The sequence below is a fragment of the Drosophila arizonae genome, chromosome 2 (genome assembly GCF_054131065.1).
Source record: "Drosophila arizonae isolate 15081-1271.41 chromosome 2, UAZ_ARI_1.0, whole genome shotgun sequence".
NCBI classification, from domain to species: domain Eukaryota; kingdom Metazoa; phylum Arthropoda; class Insecta; order Diptera; family Drosophilidae; genus Drosophila; species Drosophila arizonae.
This window is the reverse complement of record NC_142922.1, coordinates 31,857,689-31,880,923: the sequence shown is the minus strand read 5'-3', so window position 1 is coordinate 31,880,923 and position 23,235 is coordinate 31,857,689. Positions and strand designations below refer to the sequence as shown.

The 23,235-nt window shown below is 38.3% G+C and overlaps 2 protein-coding genes and 3 long non-coding RNA genes across 10 annotated transcripts in view; 3 read left to right on the top strand and 2 right to left on the bottom strand.

Moving 5' to 3' along the window:
* The window catches only part of tinc (transmembrane protein tincar), an 80,643-nt gene that overhangs the window by 17,048 nt on the left and 40,360 nt on the right, over window positions 1-23,235 (bottom strand). For all 5 annotated transcript variants that reach the window (XM_089466827.1, XM_089466832.1, XM_089466838.1 and 2 more), the window contains 2 exons: window positions 9,643-10,389; window positions 9,026-9,141 (listed from right to left, as the gene is read on the bottom strand). In XM_089466827.1, the coding sequence (XP_089322953.1) occupies window positions 9,026-9,141; window positions 9,643-9,973 (447 nt within the window). In that variant the 5' untranslated portion in view covers window positions 9,974-10,389. The remainder of the gene's footprint in view (window positions 1-9,025; window positions 9,142-9,642; window positions 10,390-23,235) is intronic.
* Window positions 2,152-5,586, bottom strand: LOC149270912 (uncharacterized). The gene is made up of 2 exons (XR_016269712.1): window positions 2,870-5,586; window positions 2,152-2,745 (listed from the first exon to the last, which is right to left on the bottom strand). It is a non-coding gene; the product is annotated as an uncharacterized LOC149270912 (long non-coding RNA).
* Window positions 5,587-6,953, top strand: LOC108621229 (trypsin I-P1-like). 2 transcript variants are annotated; one of them, XM_018018424.2, is made up of 3 exons: window positions 5,589-5,862; window positions 5,917-6,106; window positions 6,164-6,953. In XM_018018424.2, exons 1-3 carry the CDS (start codon window positions 5,775-5,777, stop codon window positions 6,834-6,836), a joined length of 951 nt encoding a protein of 316 aa, XP_017873913.1. In that variant the 5' UTR covers window positions 5,589-5,774; the 3' UTR covers window positions 6,837-6,953. The 2 variants fall into 2 exon arrangements, with proteins under 2 accessions (XP_089322998.1, XP_017873913.1); XM_089466872.1 differs by having other exon boundaries at window positions 5,587-5,862; window positions 5,917-6,953.
* LOC149270911 (uncharacterized) lies at window positions 10,623-12,645 on the top strand. Its single transcript, XR_016269717.1, has 2 exons — window positions 10,623-11,927; window positions 12,052-12,645. It is a non-coding gene; the product is annotated as an uncharacterized LOC149270911 (long non-coding RNA).
* On the top strand, window positions 20,290-22,327 carry LOC149270910 (uncharacterized). The gene is made up of 2 exons (XR_016271261.1): window positions 20,290-20,377; window positions 20,445-22,327. It is a non-coding gene; the product is annotated as an uncharacterized LOC149270910 (long non-coding RNA).

The following is a 23,235-nucleotide window of genomic DNA, read 5'->3' as shown; positions in this document are numbered from 1 at the left end:
GCACCACAATTGAATTGTATGGACCCGATGCTGAAAAGTGTGGTGTTCGAGAAAAAACTAATGTGACCGTTGATTAAGAGATGTGTTAGGCTATTGAGATTTATTCAATAGCTTTACATTAATTTAACATAATTGACTTTTCACAAGTCGCTTTGATTCTCTTGCTATTCGCTATTATTATTAGCCCAACAGTATGAATACTGTGCAAGCGTGGACCTTGTCCACCGGCTCCTTATTCGATTCGCTATGTCTATAGCATTGATTCCTGAATTTGGGTAATTTATGAATACTTATACAGAATATTCCCACTTGAGAAACTTTAATAAAGTAGCTATTCGAAGGGACATATATAGACCCAAATACAATCAAAAATTGAATCATTTAAAATTTTGTGCTGTGGCAACGTTTTTGCTAATACAGCCTTTGTGTCTCTTTCCACATTTTAAATATTTTATTTTTCACAATCACACTTTGCTTTAATTTGTTCGTATCTGTAAAATAAAACAAGCCGTAAATCAAATGAAAGCTTTTCACGGCAAAGCCAACCCAAAATATTCCACCAAATTGAAATCCCCGGCGAGGCGGATGCACTCAAAACCACACACAACGCCTCCAGAGAGCTCCATTTGCTGCTGTATCTGAAGCTGGAGCTGGAGCTGGAGCTGAATCTGAATGTGAGCTCGTGGCGTGACGTCCAATTAATAAAAAATAAAATCGTATATAAAACTATGCAAAACAATGAGAGTAAAATATTAAATAAACTGCTGCGTTTACAACAAAGCAAAAGGTATTGCGGGTGTTTTGCGTTTGCATTTTTATGCGCGAAATATCGCGTATACGACGCGTTGGCGCATAAAAAATGCACGTGACAAATGGTAAAATGAAATATTTATATAACAGCGTGTGTTTCTGAGAGGGAGATAGAGAGAGAGTGTGTGTGTGTGAGTGGAAAGAAGGGAAACATAAAAATCACGTGCAGCATATAAATAAATGTGCGCTGTTGGGCTTTTAAATTAAAAACAAGCAGACTTCATAGAATCACAGTGAGAAGCGAGAAGACAACCATGGAAAATGGAACTCGCTGCGTTTTAGCTAGCTTAGCTCTCTGTTATTGTTTTTGGTTTAACTGCGAACTAGCTGGGGCAGACGAGCATATTAGTTTTGTGGATGACGCTGAAAAAATATAATTGCAATAAATAACAAGTAAGAAAGCTCTAGTCGAGACTCCCCGACTACGAGATCTCCTGAACCCTTCGGCAACTAATAACGGGGCAACTTATCGATATTTTAAGCAAAAGTCGATATGCGCGTGGTATACACGGATCTAGGAAAACAAATTTCAAGTCTCTAGCTTTTATATCTTCTGAGATCGACGCGTTCAAACATACGGACAGACGGCTCGTCGCCCTGATCAAGAATATATATACTTTATGGGGTCTGCCACGCCTCATTCTTCCTGTTACATATATTTAACAAAACCGGGTTCAGGGTATAACCCGGATCTATGATCTTGTTTACATTTATGTTGAATGGGTCACAATACTTTTAAGAGTCGTAAAAGAATATAATCCTATATATTGGCAATTTGATAATTAATTTGTTATTTAGTTATTTATATACTTCATTGTTTTATGTTGTAAATCGAAATCACTTGTTCCTATTTTTCCGAGTATATCTGTGATTCGAAAAGAAGTGGTGGAAGCACTAACTGGATTCTTTCTCTTATTTATTTCAATCAATTTGCTGAGGTGAGTTGTCGATATGTCGCAGCTGGGTACTTCCGATGCTCTTACGTGCTTTTAGTTTGTTTGCCTTGGATTCGTTTTATTTCGTTTCATTTCGTTTTGCCGTGAAGCTGCAACAATGATTGCAATTCGCAAAAAGCGAAACGCATTTGAAGTGCACACGCACACACAAAGAGGAGAGGCTGCTGCTGTAGTTGCACTAGTGAGAGAGAGATGGAAAATGCACACCCATTTAGCCAACGAGATAATAATTTAAGCGCACCGACATATCGTGGTTAACAACCTCTCCGCGCCCTGCTAAAAGAATCTGCACAATCACCAGCATCGCGTTTTATTTACTACTAGCTGGCCCGGCAAACGTTGCATTGCCCTCTATATTATTTCTAGGTAAAAAATTGTTGAAAGCTATGTTGTTCAGGCTGGGATACACTGATAAATTTATTAATCGGATTTTCATTCAAGCACCTTGTTGTAAACGACATTCTTCGTTTTTTGGTCGGGTGCAAGAACAAATAATGCGGATCGTTTGCCAACACGTGAGCATGCCACGTACAATTGACCATGAGAAAAACACGCATTTTCTAGATTGAGGCCACAAATAGTCAAAGATTGGCCCTGTGACTTGTTGATCGTCATGGCGAAGGCAAGACGAAGCGGGAATTGAATTCGTTTAAATTCAAAGGGCATATCTGTTGAGCTCATCGGAATCCTAGGAATAAGAACTTCCTCATCTTTAAATTTTCCTTTGAGTATCAACGCGTGAATCACATTGCTCATCAGTTTTCTTATCACCAAACGCGTTCCATTGCACAGTTTTGGTTGGTTTAAATTTCTAAGCATGCAAATCATGGAGAATTGCTCTTTTCATAGCTGTGTTCATTTCTTGACGCCGGTCAAGTTGTTCTTCCATATTGCCCATGAAGTATATTTGCAAGAATTTTTGCTGTGCATCTTCAATAGGTTGCAATGATCCAATGCGATGGCAAATCTGGCCTTGAATCTTTAAATTCAAAGCCATAGTTATAGTTATATTTACAAACACTATTTACAGAAATCTAACAAACTACATTATTCAAAATTTTTTTTTGGCAGTCATAGAAAATAAAATTTTTAACGTAAATTACCTTAAATATCCGTCTCCAATATTTTCCGCCCCAAATTATGTCATTTGGAAACAGGCATTGTATTTTTGAGTGTTCGCTAGAAAATGTCGTGATTCTAGTGTTTCGCCATAAAGCAGGGAACGCAATGGCTATGGTGACCGCTAATGGCAATGTCACTTTACCACTAAGGCAGCACAAACCGGGCGTTTCACCAGCAAACTTCAATGCGCCACAATGCTAGCAAACAACGTCCATTGGACCAATGCAAACTAAACGATTCAAGCTGTAATCAATGGTGCAATCATATCGAAACGCTGCTCGATTCAAATCAATCCTTGAACCATTTCTTATTGCCATTTCACGGGCTGCCTCTCTTTGAGAAGCACGAATTAAGGCCCTTCTTCCCTGGGTACTAACGCGGAGCCTTTCTCGGGCGATTTCTCGCTCTTCGTCAGATAATTGACTCGCGCTATTCCGTTGCCTAATTGCATTATGGGTCCGCCGGGAAAGATTAGATCTTCTAGGACGCGGCATTTTTATTAATAGTAATACTGCCCTCGCACAAAACCATATAAAACAATCGAGAAATATAAATATAAATAATTTACACAAATTTATGTTTGAGACAAACAAATACCTGAACTTTCGAGATATTTAGCTTTTGTAAAAGTCCAAAAATACAATTTTAAATAATTAACTTTTTTTTTTTTAATTTCGAATTTTGAATTTTGAATTTTTTATTTATTTTTGATTGTTAGGTTTTAATCTTTTGATTTTTTTTTTAATTTTTGCAGATTTTTGATTTGAAATATTTATAAAGTTTAAAAGTCCGAAAATATAACAAGTAAGAAGGCTCCAGTCGAGACTGCTCGACTAGGAGATACCCTGAACCCTCCAAGCTGATATTCTAATCAGTCTGGACTTCTTTTATGCACACATACATACACATGCACTTATAAGCACGTGCTCTGCTGACTGCGCAGTTAGCAGCGACTGCGCTTGGGCTGCGCTGCAATGTGGGCAATAATATGAGAATTTATTTGTTGAATAATTTCTTTTGTAGACATACGATCTTAATGAAACTTTCAGAGCGTAATCATATGGTTAAAATATGTGTACATTCTAAAGCACAAGTCTCTAGTACTTGAAAAGTACTAGTACTAGTACTTTTACAAATTGGGGGAGAAGGGGGCGTGGTATCCAAAATCTGCAAATTACAAAATCTTTGTATCCACTAACTTTATATACAACCCAAATATGAAGTCTCCAGGTCTAAAAGTGTTAAAATTATGCTGAAAAAACCAAGTCGATTTTTCGATTATTCTCGATAAAAAAGTTATCGGACGAGTTATCGAAAAAATAAAGCAAACTTGTACTGCCTATGGTATACACGAGTATGCATGCCAAATTTCAGCTCTCTAGCTCTTATATCTTCTGAGATTCTTTTGCTCATACGGACGGACGGACGGACGGACGGACGGACGGACGGACGGACGGACGGACAGACGGACAGGGCTATATCGACTCAGCTCGTCGTGCTGATCAAGAATATATATACTTTATGGGGTCTGCGATGATTCCTTCTGCCTGTTACATACTTTTCACAAAACCATTATACCCTGATTTCCCATTTTCAATGGGTTCAGGGTATAAAAAGCCAAAAATACACTTTTTAATAATTACCTTTTTTTTTTTTTAATTTCGAATTTTTAATTTTTTATTTATTTTTTGAACAGTCAGGTTTTAATCTTTTGATTTTTTGCAGATTTTTGATTTGAAATATTTTTCCTTTTGATTTGAAATTTTTTTTTTTTTTTTTTTTTTTTTTTTTTTTTTTTTTTTTTTGAATAGTCAGGTCTGCTCGAGGTCAGGAGACCGTAGACTGACTGACTACATTTGTTTATTTACTTCTACACTATTGTCAAAACTGTCACTGTTACCAAGCCTACTGGGTATAAAAAAATTTAAACATTTGGGGAAAAAACCGCGTTTTTCAAGTATTCGGCAAATTTTTTCAGTATTTTTAAGACCCTATACTAAACTCGTTGCGGAGACAAATCCAACAAATCAAAAACCATGAAAATTGGTTCAGCCCAAATCAAGTTATAAGCAGTCTTCACTTTTACACAACTTTCTTTTATATATATAGATATACATACACGTATGTATGTATTGTAGCAGAGAGTGCCGGCGAGGAGAAGGTAACCGCAGTCAGCCCTGAGCCAGTCACCTCAACATACAAATGGCTATATGTTATGCCAGCCAAAATCAGCAATCTACTTGGCAACTGTGCTAATGGACGCTGTCCACATTTGACTTTCAGTTTTATTTTGCACAACAAAATGAAATAACCCAAGGCTCATTTGAACTGAAGAGCTCTCGCTATCCTAATGTGCACCGTTTAAGCCGGCTGCCACTCTCCTTATCAGCAATGCGCTGCTTAAGGCATCAATTCTTATTCATTAAAAACTAACTTAGATGATCTGTAACTCATTGAAATCTTGTAAAATACTCATTGATTAACAGAAAATATCTTAAAAGAAATATATTATAATAGAAGAAATAATAATAATTTAATTTATTGTAATAATATATGTTTAGTAATTGAAAATATATTAAAATGTAAAAGCAAATATTTTCTCATTCATACATGGTTTATAATTTGTTTTTTAATTCTATATTTTTTTATAATTTTTTGTAATATTTTAGCCATCAATAAATTATTACGATATATTTTAAACACATTTTTCCGTATCGATGCCGATATTTGTCAAAGCTTAAAGCAAATAAATTCGAAGTCAAAATTATAGAAATAATTTCGAATCGCATTATCGATTTACTGCTTTTGGAATCCACTTTCTTCATTCCGATTCGATGTATCGCCAAATTGAGTTAAGAGCAAGCAACGTTCAACTTGTCCCGGGACATGTTTGTTAGCCAAGCGCTGCCAATTGGCTTTTTGCTGCTCGCAGCAGGAGTAGCAGCAGCAGCAGCTACAGAGGATGATGATCAGCGTGAGTAATGCAAACTTAAGCGAATCCGATAGCTATGTGCTCTTGTCATTGTAGAGCGCGGCACGACAGTGGAGACCCATGCCAAGATAATAGGTGGCTATCCAATAACAATCGCCGATGCCCCTTACATGGTCTCGATCCGAGCACGCTACTACCACGAGGCAAGCTTTGGCGAGGGCCACATGTGCGGTGGCTCTGTGATTTCCCAGCGGGTGGTCTGCTCGGCTGCCCATTGCTTTGAAATGTGGGTAAAGTTGCTCAGAGTCCCCTTACTTGCCCGTACTCACTACCCAAAACATAGAAATAATACGACCCCGGTGCAATTCAGAGACTCTGAAAACTTTGTTGTCGTAGCCGGCGGGACCTATCTTAACGAAAGGACCGAGTTTACCGCCGAGTATTTGGTAGAACAGATCATTGTACACCATAACTATATCCAAGCCACGCTTGAGAACGATATTGCGCTGCTGTTCCTCAATGGTATCATACCGAATGACTCCATGTACATCCGCCCCGTCTCGCTCGCCGAGCATCCCTTTAGCCCTGGCACGCTCTGCGTAATCAACGGCTGGGGCAACCAGAAGATGCAGCTGATGCAGGCCATCATTCCGACTGTGCACCAAGGTCTCTGCTCCTTCATCTACATGTATCTTCCCAGATCTCAGATATGCGCCGGCTGGTTGAGCGGCGGTATCGATGCCTGCAGAGGCGACTCGGGCGGTCCCCTCGTCTGCATGAACTCCCTCACAGGCATTATTTCTTGGGGCGTGGATTGCGGCCGTAGATTCTTTCCAGGAGTCTACACAAACATCTCTTACTTCATACCCTGGATCAAAATGGTTAACGCTACGTTCAATTACAACGAATTCAAGCCCATGAGAAGATCCCTACGGAGCAATAACAATTCTTCATTTCAAAATCTCTACTACCTTCGAAATGCTTTGTTATTAACAATAATCATACTAGCTACGTGAAAGAGTAATACCTTCTGACATATGTATGTATAAGTAAATCAGATTCGTCCCAGTTATATTACATATTGTCAATGAAGAGCTGTTTGAATAATAAATATATATATGAGTGCTAGTTAAGCTCTGCTCTCAAGTCATTGATTAGGTATTTTCCATTGCAAACGCTCTGTTGCTTAATTTGGCCTGCTTCTACCTTCAAGTGCAGCTGTTGACTCATCATGAAACAGGGCTCAGAATGTGAGTCTCCTGGTGCCATAGACTCTCTATTCAGTGACTAAAAGTGGACAAAAACTATGGGTCCGAAATAATTGGCTGTAGAGTAGAAGAGAAGCATATTGGAACTGCCTGCAAGCTGCTTGTGTGGCCGTTCCTGTGCCTCTGACTGTGTGTCCTGCCAATACTCTGATAGCCACGCGTCAATGACCACTGTTGGGCTTCGGTTTTTGCCCAGTCAGTGAATTGGGCTTTGCTGTTGGCTTTATTAAATGGCTGCCGTGTGATCAGCCCCTCTCATTCCTCTCAATTATCCCGTCCCGTTGCTGATTGACTTGCGTTGACTGCCATGCTGTGGCCATGGCTGTGCTCTGACTGATAGCCAGCTTTTGGTTGACTCCCGACTGGAGTTTTGTATGCGGTTCTGTGGTCTACGCGCATATTTACATGCAATTTTAAGCCAAATCGTGAGCCACACTTTGGATACACTCATGACGCTTCGAGTGTGGCATAGTCTGCGTCCGATAGTGCTTTCTGCTGCGCTTTCAATCCACTCTTTCCGCTCTTAGGTTGTCAGAAACAAGCCAATTATCTGTGAGAGAATCGTGGACATGCACCGTTTTTCTCCAGGCTTAAATACAAACAAATACAATTGACAGAGGACACACCTTGCTACTGCTTCTCTCTCTCTCTCTCTCTCTCTCTCTCTATCTTTCTTACTCTTTCCAGTGCTTTTTAAGTGGCATTAATAGTATATGTCGCAAAATATACTATAGAAAATAAGTCCGAAAGCTGAAGGCTGCTCGACTGCAAGATCCACTGACCCCTTCAAGATATTGGAATATCTTCTTTGCTTCTCTTCCTCTTCAAGAAATAACACATACGCACGCAGATAGTTATAACATAAAAATATTCTATTTGGATAAAAAAAATAATAATATTATCTATCTATATATTATCTTGATTATTTAAAATACAGAAATATTCGGGGGGAAGGGTTGGTATAAAAATATAACATAAATCAAAATTAATTTCCGATTTTCAATGATATTGGGGTATAAAATCTTCAGACTGTTCCATTTGAGAACTTATAGATTTCCATATACTGTAATTAATATATTCTAAAAATGAATGTAATTTTAGCATTTTTATTGTTTGTAAATTAAAAGTACTCCTTCCAGGCTAATCAAAACATTTCTTTCCAATATTTGAATTTACTTTTTTAATACAAGCATAAATTCGAAATTTGACATTATCAATATCCTGAAATACTAATGTATAATCTTAGATAATTCTAAATGGAATAGAAACATCCGCATAGGCTAAGCCCAACTTAAATCTTTCAATGCACAGGGTATATAGAGCCGTTTGCAAGTTATTGTATTTTTCTATCGAGCTTTTGCCAGCGCCATCGTCTGCCATGCACTTCAAATAGACAATAAATAAAGCACTATGTGCTAGACAGAGACGACACCAGAGTGAGATGGGAAATGAAAAAGCCATAATTGCATTTATTATGCTGATAAAAGCAGAGACATGAATGACACATACCTACACTATATGCGAGAAGTTCCTTCTCTCGGTGTGTGTGTGTGCGTGTGTGTGAAAGGATAGCCACCGCAATTGTTGCAATGTATGTGCGTGCTTGTATGTGTGCGTGTGAGTGTGTTTGCTGCATTCTCCACATTGGCAGCCATTTTGTGGCGCAGCACGAGGCAGAAGCTGGCCAGGATAACTGTCCAGGAGCAGGAGCGTATGCCTTGTTTGTTTGCAAATGAATTTAATAACGAAAATAATGCCACTAAAATAGTTTATAGAGCAGCAAGGGATGCACGGCAGTGCGGACGACCAACGCCAACGGAGTGCAAAATAAAATTTCATTATCGTTCATCGAGCTTCAGTTTTTTGCCCAGACAGCCGCACAGTTAATTTCGTGATCCCAAATTAAGTTAAGCCTCACTTTATTTAAAAGAACTCACCTTAAATACGGCCGATGTAAAGAATACGGGCAGCAGAATAAATACTACACCGGAGAGTACAATTTGCAGATTAAGCTCCCCAACGGGCTCGATTTTCCAGGGTATCAGCGAACAGCCTGTAAGTGATACAAATTAATTAAGCCATAAGCGTTAAAAATTTAACAGCATTCGGCTGTATTGGCTGTGGTAGCGGAACAGAGCTAACATTAATGACTACTGTTAAGTTCACAACTTTCCCCGCAACAGAAGCTGGCAAATAGTATAACAATATTTGAAACAATGTTAACTAACATACTGCCATGTCAGCTCAGATATATCTCTGCTAACAGCAGCAAGATGGAGATTTAACAGCAGCAATTGGTGTTAGCTTTAAATCCAAAATGGTGGCAAAACAGAAAGAATTTATGCTAAATAAAGATAGATAATCAAATCAGAGATGTTATTTCAAATATGAATATACTTTGAAGGCAGCAAGCGAATTGCTGCAGAAAATCTCAGAAGAAAGAAACCACATTTTTTAAAGTATTTGTATTAAAAATTAATGTGATTGATTTTCATTAGCAATTCTAAAAAATTAAATGATAATACATCCTTTTCTTCTATTATTAGACACTTACCGAGGAACCTGTAGGCGCCATGCATAGCCAAATATCCTTGAAAGAGTGTCAGCAGTACGCCATACCAGATTGACCAGAGCGAATTCAGATGCAGATAGCTGCTGGAGTCGTGGCCAGAATTCTGCAGATTCGTATATCGACTCTGATGGCGCTTAGACTTGATGTACTTAGCCTGAAGCTGCTGCTGTTGCTGGCTCAGACTGTTGCTCGCTGCGGTTGCATTTGTTAGCACCGAGTTGCAGATGCTCGAATTAAGGCTGCCACCGCCTCCGGGAACTCCACTTCCACCGCCGCCTCCGGAACTACCGCTGGCTCCATGCTTGCCGCCCATTTGAAATGGAGTTTACTTGCCTAGTCCCTTTGTTTGTCGATTCTCACGCTTTTGTTTTCTCTTTCCTCTCTCCTCTCTCTGTCCCTATATATATCTCTCTCCCCTATTACTTTCTCTATATGTGGCTCAACGCCTGTGCTATGGCAACAAATGTTGACAGTAAATTTCACAGCTATTTGTATTGATTTCGTGTTGATTTTGCGCGTTGATTTTCTATTTGCTTAAGTGATGCTCATTGTTGTTCCCATTGTTGTGTGCCTTGTTATTGTTGCCCGTGGCATTGTTGTTGGCGATACTATTTGCTCGCTGATATGCCTCATTTTGTGCGTCCAGCATTTGTTGATTGCTGCCGCATATTTAGCACTGAATATAAATTGGTTTCTCTATATGCGTTCGTTGATTAGTTCTATTGTTAGCTGAAACGAGAAGTCGTGTTTGAAAAGAAATGAATTAACTAGAATAGTGCATGACTTAAATCTTAAGTACATTACTACGTTTACCTAGGGGCATAGCATAGACACAAAGTTAGGAATAGTTTTAAGAAAATTAAGAATACAACGTATCCGTCAGCATTTGCCATCGTAAGAATCTAAATATAATATATAAATTTATTTAATTTATAATTTATGAAATGAATAAATAGATAAATCTATATATATAAAAGAAAGTTGTGTAAAAGTGAAGACCGCTTATAACTTGATTTGGGCTGAACCAATTTTCATGGTTTTTGATTTGTTGGATTTGTCTCCGCAACGAGTTTAGTATAGGGTCTTAAAATACTGAAAAAATTTGCCGAATACTTGAAAAACGCGGTTTTTTCCCCAAATGTTCAAATTTTTTTTATACCCAGTAGGCTTGGTAACAGTGACAGTTTTGACAATAGTGTAGAAGTAAATAAACAAATGTAGTCAGTCAGTCTACGGTCTCCTGACCTCGAGCAGACCTGACTATTCAAAAAAAAAAAAAAAAAAAAAAAAAAAAAAAAAAATTTTCAAATCAAAAGGAAAAATATTTCAAATCAAAAATCTGCAAAAAATCAAAAGATTAAAACCTGACTGTTCAAAAAATAAATAAAAAATTAAAAATTCGAAATTAAAAAAAAAAAAAGGTAATTATTAAAAAGTGTATTTTTGGCTTTTTATATTTTCGGACTTTTAAACTTTATAAATATTTCAAATCAAAAATCTGCAAAAATTAAAAAAAAAATCAAAAGATTAAAACCTAACAATCAAAAATAAATAAAAAATTCAAAATTCAAAATTCGAAATTAAAAAAAAAAAGTTAATTATTAAAAATTGTATTTTTGGACTTTTACAAAAGCTAAATATCTCGAAAGTTCAGGTATTTGTTTGTCTCAAACATAAATTTGTGTAAATTATTTATATTTATATTTCTCGATTGTTTTATATGGTTTTGTGCGAGGGCAGTATTACTATTAATAAAAATGCCGCGTCCTAGAAGATCTAATCTTTCCCGGCGGACCCATAATGCAATTAGGCAACGGAGCGCGAGTCAATTATCTGACGAAGAGCGAGAAATCGCCCGAGAAAGGCTCCGCGTTAGTACCCAGGGAAGAAGGGCCTTAATTCGTGCTTCTCAAAGAGAGGCAGCCCGTGAAATGGCAATAAGAAATGGTTCAAGGATTGATTTGAATCGAGCAGCGTTTCGATATGATTGCACCATTGATTACAGCTTGAATCGTTTAGTTTGCATTGGTCCAATGGACGTTGTTTGCTAGCATTGTGGCGCATTGAAGTTTGCTGGTGAAACGCCCGGTTTGTGCTGCCTTAGTGGTAAAGTGACATTGCCATTAGCGGTCACCATAGCCATTGCGTTCCCTGCTTTATGGCGAAACACTAGAATCACGACATTTTCTAGCGAACACTCAAAAATACAATGCCTGTTTCCAAATGACATAATTTGGGGCGGAAAATATTGGAGACGGATATTTAAGGTAATTTACGTTAAAAATTTTATTTTCTATGACTGCCAAAAAAAAATTTTGAATAATGTAGTTTGTTAGATTTCTGTAAATAGTGTTTGTAAATATAACTATAACTATGGCTTTGAATTTAAAGATTCAAGGCCAGATTTGCCATCGCATTGAATCATTGCAACCTATTGAAGATGCACAGCAAAAATTCTTGCAAATATACTTCATGGGCAATATGGAAGAACAACTTGACCGGCGTCAAGAAATGAACACAGCTATGAAAAGAGCAATTCTCCATGATTTGCATGCTTAGAAATTTAAACCAACCAAAACTGTGCAATGGAACGCGTTTGGTGATAAGAAAACTGATGAGCAATGTGATTCACGCGTTGATACTCAAAGGAAAATTTAAAGATGAGGAAGTTCTTATTCCTAGGATTCCGATGAGCTCAACAGATATGCCCTTTGAATTTAAACGAATTCAATTCCCGCTTCGTCTTGCCTTCGCCATGACGATCAACAAGTCACAGGGCCAATCTTTGACTATTTGTGGCCTCAATCTAGAAAATGCGTGTTTTTCTCATGGTCAATTGTACGTGGCATGCTCACGTGTTGGCAAACGATCCGCATTATTTGTTCTTGCACCCGACCAAAAAACGAAGAATGTCGTTTACAACAAGGTGCTTGAATGAAAATCCGATTAATAAATTTATCAGTGTATCCCAGCCTGAACAACATAGCTTTCAACAATTTTTTTTTACCTAGAAATAATATAGAGGGCAATGCAACGTTTGCCGGGCCAGCTAGTAAATAAATAAATAAACATGTAAAGAAATTAATTAATAAATAAATGTATTTATTTGTAAATGTATTTTCATTAATAAATAAGTAAAGCAATCTGACTTCATGCCATTCATTTTAATATCATTTTCATTTAATTTCACTTCATTTCCATACACTATTTTTACAATTTATAGGAGAAATATAAAATAATCTTAAGAGCATTATGGGGTCTATGACCCCAGCTGGGTTAAATATTCCGCACCCAAGGAAATAAAAGAAAACACACGTACTTTATAGACCTGTTAAAGCATTACTCCAGATCTGAATACTAAAAAGTAAGCGTAATTTGCAACTTTATGAAAATAAAATTTTAATTCCGTCTGAAAAGTGGCTTAAAGCAGCCGTAAATCAATCGGCCGAGGCGTTGCCTCAGACATTCGCCTTCCTTCCACGGGCCAGCCAGCAACAAGCGATTGTTTGTCATGTGGCAGTTGTTGCTGTTGCAGATGGCGCATAATTAAGGCGTCGTGGCAGACGGCCAACAAAGCAAATGGAGACCCGCGGGAGCCACTGCCTCGGAGGTGCACACATGCGTGTATATGTATGTGCCGTTCCGTGCCATGCCGTTCCGTAGAGTCCCAGTTGTCTTTGTCTGGCGCTTGTTTTATGCGTCGCGCCTTTGAGCTGCAACATGCATAATTATAGACAACACATAGGCACCCGAGCCGGCGCTAATGGCAACCAGGTAGGCCTCGTGCATTGCGTGTTCCGGCCGGGATTTGCTGCAAGCCTACAGCAGCAAGAACACAACCGCAAAGTGTTTACGAGCTGTTGTTGCTGCCGCAATACTCGTTTTCTTTTTTTTTATACCCTGAACCCATTGAAAATGGGAAATCAGGGTATAATGGTTTTGTGAAAAGTATGTAACAGGCAGAAGGAATCATCGCAGACCCCATAAAGTATATATATTCTTGATCAGCACGACGAGCTGAGTCGATATAGCCCTGTCCGTCTGTCCGTCCGTCCGTCCGTATGAGCAAAAGAATCTCAGAAGATATAAGAGCTAGAGAGCTGAAATTTGGCATGCATACTCGTGTATACCATAGGCAGTACAAGTTTGCTTTATTTTTTCGATAACTCGTCCGATAACTTTTTTATCGAGAATAATCGAAAAATCGACTTGGTTTTTTCAGCATAATTTTAACACTTTTAGACCTGGAGACTTCATATTTGGGTTGTATATAAAGTTAGTGGATACAAAGATTTTGTAATTTGCAGATTTTGGATACCACGCCCCCTTCTCCCCCAATTTGTAAAAGTACTAGTACTAGTACTTTTCAAGTACTAGAGACTTGTGCTTTGGAATGTACACATATTTTAACCATATGATTACGCTCTGAAAGTTTCATTAAGATCGTATGTCTACAAAAGAAATTATTCAACAAATAAATTCTCATATTATTGCCCACATTGCAGCGCAGCCCAAGCGCAGTCGCTGCTAACTGCGCAGTCAGCAGAGCACGTGCTTATAAGTGCATGTGTATGTATGTGTGCATAAAAGAAGTCCAGACTGATTAGAATATCAGCTTGGAGGGTTCAGGGTATCTCCTAGTCGAGCAGTCTCGACTGGAGCCTTCTTACTTGTTTTTTTTTTAATTTTTAACAAAATGTTGCGTTTTGTTTAACAAACCATCAAGCCATGCCAACCAGCCAGCAGCACAAATATTCCAGCTCAATTTGTCAAGCGAACATTAAATAGTGTGCTGTTGCATGTAATAAAACTGCAACAGTAATTATGGCCAATGTGTTGGCAATGTAATTGGCAATTGGTAGGGCTATTTGCAAGTCATTAGGCTCGGACTTCAGGAATTTTCTGTGTGCACAGATATAGTACATTTAGGCAATAAAAAAGTATAAAAATTTTTTAATACATTTATAGTACCTGAATAAATGCAATACAGCTATCGATTTATCTACAATTATGATAGCAATTATTGATATATAAAATTCAATTTCCCAAATATGTATACACCATTCACCTATATAAAATAAGAAATTTATGCTTAGTGATTAAATAGCTGCTTACCTCATGACACAAAATAAATATATAAATATAAACCAGGTATTTTTTGCGATACATTTACAGCATAAGCCACAAATACAGGTGAGTGTATTTGTTCAGCTGCGGCATAAAACATATTATCTGGTGCTTCAATAGCAGGTCGACAGAGCATCAAGCCGGGATACACATAACGAACAGCAGCAGCCTACCATTTGGCATCCTACACAAACCCCTTATACATACACATATATACACATTCAAGACACATACAAGTGCATATCTGTGTAGTCTTGAGCTGTGTCAACAGTCCAGCTGACAGTCGACTTGCTGCCGGCTGAGCTAGTCGCGCTTGGCAGAGGACTTCCTCTTACATGTTGATATTAATTTTATGTTAATTACAATCTTTACATGTTTGCTCGCCTCCCACACTCAGGCCATGAGCTTGGATTCAAGCTTTGGGTTGCCACTCCGAGGGGTGGCTCCTGCTGCTCCTGCGAGTGCTCCTTGTGTTTTGATATGCTCAGCATCAGATTAGCCTGTCGCAAAAGTCATAAATGCAGATGCCGACATTTCGTTTGTCCCCCTTGGGGCATTTGCTTTGTTTTTAAGTCCCAGCTCAACCACTCGTCAACCCTTCCACTCTTGGCTCTGCAGCGTTTACCCCAACCGCTTGGCAATTTGTCGCGTTCGCACGACCTTAACGCAAAATGAAACAGCCACTTTATGGCTTGTGTGTGTGAGTGTGTTGGAGCTCTGAGTGTCTTTGGTATGCATCTCTTCGTCTGTGACTGTGTCCTTTGTGACTCATGGCGTGAAATAAAAGTGAGCTCTTGATACCTTTAGCAAAACAACAGAGTGGATACGCTAACTTTCTACTCCTTGTTGCGCGTCGGAACATCTACATTCAAAAAACGTCGTATCCATTAGTTTCATACCTTCAGCACTCCTATAGAAGAGCCAATCATATATATTTAATTATCGTGTCTATCGAAATATTTATGATATAAAGTCACATGCAATCAAATCGGTGGGATTACTACTAAATAATAAATAATAAATAATAGATAATAAATAATAAATAATAAATAATAAATAGTAAATAGTAAATAGTAAATAATAAATAATAAATAATAAATAATAAATAATAAATAATAAATAATAAATAATAAATAATAAATAATAAATAATAAATAATAAATAATAAATAATAAATAATAAATAATAAATAATAAATAATAAATAATAAATAATAAATAATAAATAATAAATAATAAATAATAAATAATAAATAATAAACAAGTAAGAAAGCTCCAGTCGAGACTGCTCGACTAGGAGATACCCTGAACCCTCCAAGCTGATATTCTAATCATTCTGCACTTCTTTTATGCACACATACATACACATGCATCCACACGCACGCATAAGCCTGCGCCCTGCTAACTGCGCAGTAAGCAGCGACTGCGCTTGGGCTGCGCTGCAGTGTGGGCAATATTATGAGAATTTATTTGTTAAATAATTTCTTTTGTAGACATACGATCTTAATGAAACTTTTAGAGCGTAATCATATGGTGAATATGTGTGTATATTCCAAAGCCCAAGTCTCTAGTATTTGAAATACGCTTTTTACAAAAGTGAGGGTGAGGGGGTGAATTTAAGGGTGGGGGGTAAATTTTAACAAAAACCGAAATTGTATAAATTGCATATAGGCATACATTAAAAATTTGGAGACTCTAGCAATAAGGGTGTAGAAGATATAATTTTATAACTGGTTTTCGATAAGGTTTTTTATCGATAAAAAAAGATCGGGATGAGTTATCGATTTTTAATGATAAACTTGATATGCGCGCTGTAATTACGGACATTTTAAAAAAAATTTGAAGTCTCTATCTCTTATATCTTCTGAAATCGACGCGTTCATACATACGGACGGACGGACGGACGGACGGACGGACGGACGGACGGACAGACAGACGGACAGGGCCAAATCAACTCAGCTCGTCGCCCTGATCAAGAATATATATACTTTGTGGGGTCTGCCACGCCTCCTTCTGCCTGTTACATACTTTTAACAAAACCATTATACCCTGATTTCCCATTTTCAATGGGTTCAGGGTATAATAATAAATAATATTCATTTCTCTAAATCGTTCTATGTATCTTCTAGAGTATTCAGACTTCGGGTACAGAAATCGTTCCCTCTTTACTGTTATCTTTTTGTATGCGCACCTTGCTGCAAATGAAAAAGTTCACTTAACTGCATTTATGTGGTTTGAGCATAGTTCTTGACTGCATTGTGGCCACGACGTTCCACGACGTTCGACTTTATCTGCCCCCAAGCCCACGTGGTGCCGCGCCGCACACCACCAACCGCATTAGCCGCCATTACCGTGCATGCCACACAGCCACTTCACATGCCACCGAAATATGCTAAATGGCACTTGAGCAGCAGTCGAGAGCATGCCCAGCCCGCGGATACACTCTGCTGCTGCTCTGCATGTGAAGAGGCCATAGCTAGGCACCACCCCCGATTACTTTTGGCAGTTTGCCTTCAAGAGACTCAAGTCCACTCACGCTAATTTAAATGGAGAGCCCAGCCGCCTGTGCATGGCTTTCACTTCGATTCGGGCGCTCCCCTCACGTGCAGCTTTGGCTTTTTGAAGTTAAATGAAGTGGGCGAAGAACAAAGAAAACAAACAGAAAATATTGTTGGCCCGTGCTCGCTGCACAAAGAGTTGGCCAAACACAGCTGGAGCGCGTCTTTTTGTCACAGCCCGGTTGCATGCCACGCTGAGTGGCAGGCACACAGCCAGGCCAGCCTGGCAAACCACCAGACGCTGCCAATTTTCATTTTGTACATTCATATTTCTATACATAATAAGCGATTGACGTTGATGCTGGTTGGCGGTATCCATTCAAAATGAGTTCATGACTTGAGCATTTCCTGCAACATTTGCTTCATTTGCATAGCTCGACGAGCGGCTGCACTTTGTAGCAAATATTTTTGTGCAATGCGGAATGCAGCTGCCTGTGATTCTCCGAACACAAAACAAACCGCTCAAGGAGGGCTGGGGATGCTGTGGCAAGTTTGTTTTTGGGGCGCGCGACAACTGCTTCGTCGCACCACCAAGCTGCATCGCCAGGGTGGCAGGCAGCTCTCGTGCGAGAGGAAAGAAATAGAAAGAAATGGGGAAAATACAATTTTGTGCAGTGCTGCAGAAGCAAAAGTTTAACAACGATGATGAAGGAAATGAGAGGGGGAAGGACACGTGGCATGTTTTGAATTGGATTTACACATGTGCAGAGCTAATACGTGTCCTGCACAGCGACGTTTTTCAATTTCCAGCAGCCGCAGACGTGCGACAGCATTGCAGCAAAAAATCGTTGCCTACTTTTTGGGGCACGCAATTTAAGTGGGTCAACCACACAATAACTATGATTTATTATAATGCCAGGCCCAATATTACCAAACTAAACAATGCAATTTAAAATAGATTTAACGCGAAATGCAGCCCGAATTTATTAGCGCTATTAAATTGTGTCAAAAAAAGAGTAATCTGAAATAAAAGCGCATAAATTGCGAGTACATAAATTAGCCAACATGCACGGGCTAAATCAGCGCCGTTGCATTCGTTTAACAACACCAACAACCACTCTGCAGCCAGCAGCCACCAGCCAGCACACACCACCCAGCAGCGAGTGGTCACAGCACCGCATACCACCACCGCATAAAAAACATTCGACAGCACGCATCGTAATGCGTTGAAATGCGTCGAAATGCCACCAATTTTGTAGAGCTTAAATTGCGTTAGACATCGGACGAGAGCGGAGACGAAAGCCAAGCTAACCACCCCGATATTAGCAGTTACCGAGGGTGTGTCTCAATGCACTGCGAGAAATCTCGACAGACATAAACAAACGTGCTACCAGATGACAATTGCTTGAAGAACTTTCTAGATATACATTATTATCTAGATTATATTACATTATAAAATTCAATCAATAAATAACTCTCCTGCGATACTTAAATATTCTTTATATTTCTGAGTATTCAATTCAACTTAAAGGGTTCAAAAGTATATTAATTATATTTTCAAATACATCTACTGTTTTTTTTTTTTTTTTAATTTTCTTATGTTTATTTTAGTTAAAATTTCATAGATTGCAGACTTCAAGAAATATAATATTATTATTTAAAAATACCTCCCCTATTATTTTTAAATTTGTCTCAAGTACTTTTTTTTCAAAGCATTTTAATTTAAATAATTTTTTTCAATTTTAATCATTTTAGTTATAATTTGATCATTTCTGTCAGTGCATGGAAATTTTCCCAGACATTTGCCCAGTGTATATGTTGTTTTTCCTTTTCGCCTGCATTCCGGGCCAAGCTCGTAAAAACGCCGGGAATTTATCGCTTTGGAGTAGATTTTTGGGGTAGAGAACGTAAAACACAAAACACCGGGGGTTGTTATTGTTGTTGTTTTTGTTGCTGTTATTGTGTTGTTGTTGTGCAATTGTCGTCAGTTGTTGTAGTTGTTGCACGAGTGAGCCTCTATGTAGCTGTGTATCGAGAGCGTTTGAGGCAAAACTTTTGCCGCTTAAGGAAAATCGATGAAAATCCTTGCCTCCTCATGTCTTCCATGTCGATAGGCCAACCCCCAGTAGGTATACGCACAGGTGGTCACACACACACACACACATTCATATATATTTGTTATATATATGTATATATTGTCGTTTCAATAGCTCAGGACACGCAACATTAGGCGACATTTTGTTGTGATCAAATTGTGCTGCCTTCCGGGGCGCTGCCAAGAAAAGGCTTTTCTTTCCGTTTAAGGAAACTGCGCACTTGGCAAAATGTTTGAAAGCAAAAAAAAAAAAAAAAAACCCTTTCAGTTGCATTTGACGTATAAAGTGTATAAATTGTACTCAACAAGCCGTCCAAAACAACCTTCTGCTGGTGACTCCTGCATTTTTACCATTTATTTATCTAGCCTTGCTTGTATATATTTATACATGTTATAAATGTATGTATTTATTTATTTATTTGTATCTCTCTCTCTCTTTTTTTTTTTTTTTTTTTTTTTGATTTGTTCATTGTGAGTTATTTTGGCCCAGTCGCTTCCATCAATTGCGCTCGTAGTTAAAATTGGTTTTTTAATTAAACGAAACGAAACGAAACGAAACGAAATGAACTCTGCTCCCAGTCCCTATTCCGCCTACGCCTTTGCCAGCAGTTCGAACCCATTTCCCCTTTAGATAAAAGTTGAAAATTGCATTGGCAGCGAGTCATGGAAACGAACTAAATGCAATACATGCTCTCTCCCATTCATCTATATGCCACGAGCAAAGTTTCAAGCCGAGCCATATGGACAACCACAACAACAACAAAGCTTTTAGCTCGCTGATTGAATGTGTGAACAGTAAAATGAAATTAAAGCAAGCAAACAGGCATGCATAGCCATTAAATGCTCTTCTACAATTTAAACAGATATAATAATAATCACGATGTCACCAGCAGAAATAATCGAGTCCTAATCGAGTCAAGGTGCATTTGAAATAGAAGTCAACTAATTTATAGAAATTTTCATTTTAATTTATATACATATATATAAATCATTATAAGGTATGTATAATATTTGAATATTTTGAAAATATTAATTTAATTTAATTGTCTACGATTCTAAATATAGATGCATGTATGTACATACATTTAATAAATAAGTAATGAAACAAATTTGATTGATCGATTAATTAAAATTCATTGAAGCGTATTTATACAAAAATTATTTAGCATTTTTCCGCCTAGTCAATATTTAATTATATTAAATCAGAGCATGCAGAAATGGAATTTGGCCAACACGTATTTATTTTGAAATAATTGAGAGTCAAGAAAGCATACGAAATTCCATAGATTCTATAGACACATAACACAAGCAAAGGCCACAAAGTAAATATTTCTGATCTGCCACAGTTGAAGCGCAATTGTGTATATGATTGCATTTGGCTGGGCAATTGCAAAATTGTAATTGAAACAAATGGCACGCTGTTTGCTCATCAATCGTCGACGTCCAGAAGGCAAAGGATCTGCATTTGTAGGTCAGGGAATGCACTAAACGTAGCGTATGAGCAATGTATTAAAGAGCCTTTGTCTTTATCTCAATGTTGGTCCACTTAGCCAGCCCCGCACTTTGTCTGCCAGCCAGTTTAATTGATTTCCTGATGAAGGCGCGAGCCTCAGTGCAGATTGTATTTACATTCAGTCAATACAATGGCAAAACAATTCAATTCATGTAAAAGCCTTCAATAAGCTGTGAATTATTGAAACCTATCTGCACATTTTATTGGACAACAGCAGCAGCCGCAACAAGACATTAAAATGCAAATTTCGCATAGAATTGAAATATTCGCAAATATGCAAAGCACGTCTCAGAGACGGCGGAGGTGGAAACCAGGGCACAAAGGTAGAAATGTTGTAATTTAGACGACTAGTATGTCAATTATGCAGTACTTTGTGGTGCCCTGCTGGAGGGCGTGTGCCGCATGCTGGATGCCAATCACAAGGTGTCCAGTCCGTCGGACTCTCGACTCGAGTATTTTCTCATAAATATGGCAATAGCAAAGAGCTAGAAGCCACACGACCATAAAGATAAGCCAAGTGACAGCCAGAGAGACAGGCCAGCAGAGGGGCGAGCCGACCGCAGGGCAGGCAAGCAGGTTGAAACTTGAGTTGGAAACTATTAAAAATTGTAAATGTCAGAAATTGAGACAAGACAAAAGTTGACAGCAAATTTTCAATTTCAGTTAATGTCGAAGCCGAGCAGGCGAAACGAGAAGTCATAAAGCAAACAAACCTACTGCAGCTGTAGAATGAATCCTGGGCAAACTCCAGGCCTTATTCCTGTTTCTACTATTGCTCGTCACAACAACAAAGTTATTGTGGGTCAGATCAAGGCTTCATTGCAGATGCTCAGCAAATAGCAGTCAAGTGAGCTTTGGGCGGAGCGAAACCCACAACTGTTAACGGGGCAACGGGCAGTGGGCAACTCGCAACTGGCAACTGGCAGTTGGCAGCTGTTGCACTCGGCCAGTCAGCAAATCAAGTGCCAGGCCTGGTATCTATTCAGAAACAAGATGATACCCAATGCGGAATGCAGCCCCCTGGCCTGCCTGCCACATGTATGCCGATAGTTGTCAAAGATTATAACACGAGCACCGCCAGCAAAGCGCTGCCGAAAGGGCCACGAGCTGCTGTAATGGAAGCCTCTCATCCAAGTGTCATAAACGCTCAAGCAATGAACACATTTGCGCATATTTGCATAAAACTCAATGGCTGAGCGACGACTGAATCTGGGCCAAATGCCAGTGCAGCTTCCGCAACGAGCTCCGAATGCTGCAGGACGCCCAACAGCTCAAGGCGAAACTGAAATGCACTTCATCTCTATTTATCCTCTATCCGATAAGCAAACAACATGCAAATTAATTAACAAAATTATCATCCTAATATGCAACCATTAAAATAAGCAACAATTTATCTTCAATAAAAGCATCTTGGGCTCACATTTTGATAAACCAATTACAATATTAATTATGCAATTTAGATATTTATAATATATATTACAAGCCAAATATTTGGAGTTTGAGTTTGCTCGGAGGTTTCATAGAAAATACGACTAGAGGTAAATATAAATGAATATGAATTCGATTTAATGGCTTCACTGAAGCTCAAGGAAACTAAATTAATAATCATTGGCATTCTATAATAAAACAAATTAATAAACTGACACTTAAAGCTCCATTTCTGTAAAGCATTCTCTGAAGACATAAACTATTTATTCAAAATCGGCATTAAATAAAAAATGGAAAAACAAACAAATTTTCCAAAAAAAAGCTGACAATTCAAACACGATTCACGCTTAAAATTTTGATCTTTATTTAATTTTATACACTATTCATGTAAGCAAACAGAGCAGTTATACAATTACTTAGTCCTAAGTTTGACTCCCGAGCTTCTTATTAAATACATTTTAGTAAATCCATAAAATTCTCAATTCCTTTTTAAATAGGTTTGTGGTATTAAAACAATGGAAAGAATAAAACCTTTATTATACAACTATAATTTATTCATATTCAGAGCTGCTTTCCTGTCAGTGAAAGGGTATTCAATAAAGAAACCTACCTCATAACAAAATATCTATAAAACTTTTCTTGCTCATCTCAACTTTCATACCTCTTCCAGTCTCTCTCTCCCCTCATTCTTTTCCCCACCCACTCTCTGCCCCAGTGAGTGTCTCAATATTTACTCACTTTTATGGAACATCTCATTCAGCATCAGCATCTCCGACGCTTATCTGCTTTACCCATTGGCTCTCAGGCTTTAAGAGCATAGTTATTGGCAATGGCTGATGCGTTGCTGGTTGGCTGGTTGGCTGGCTGGCTGACTGCTCGTAGTCAGCCTGCGTCCATATAAGCCACGATTATTAA

Coding starts and splice junctions, on each gene's coding strand:
- LOC108621229 (XM_089466872.1), top strand. CDS start 5,775: ATGTTTGTTAGCCAAGCGCTGCCAATTGGCTTTTTGCTGCTCGCAGCA. Junction 5,863..5,916: donor TACAGAGGATGATGATCAGC/GTGAGTAATGCA, acceptor TTGTCATTGTAG/AGCGCGGCACGACAGTGGAG.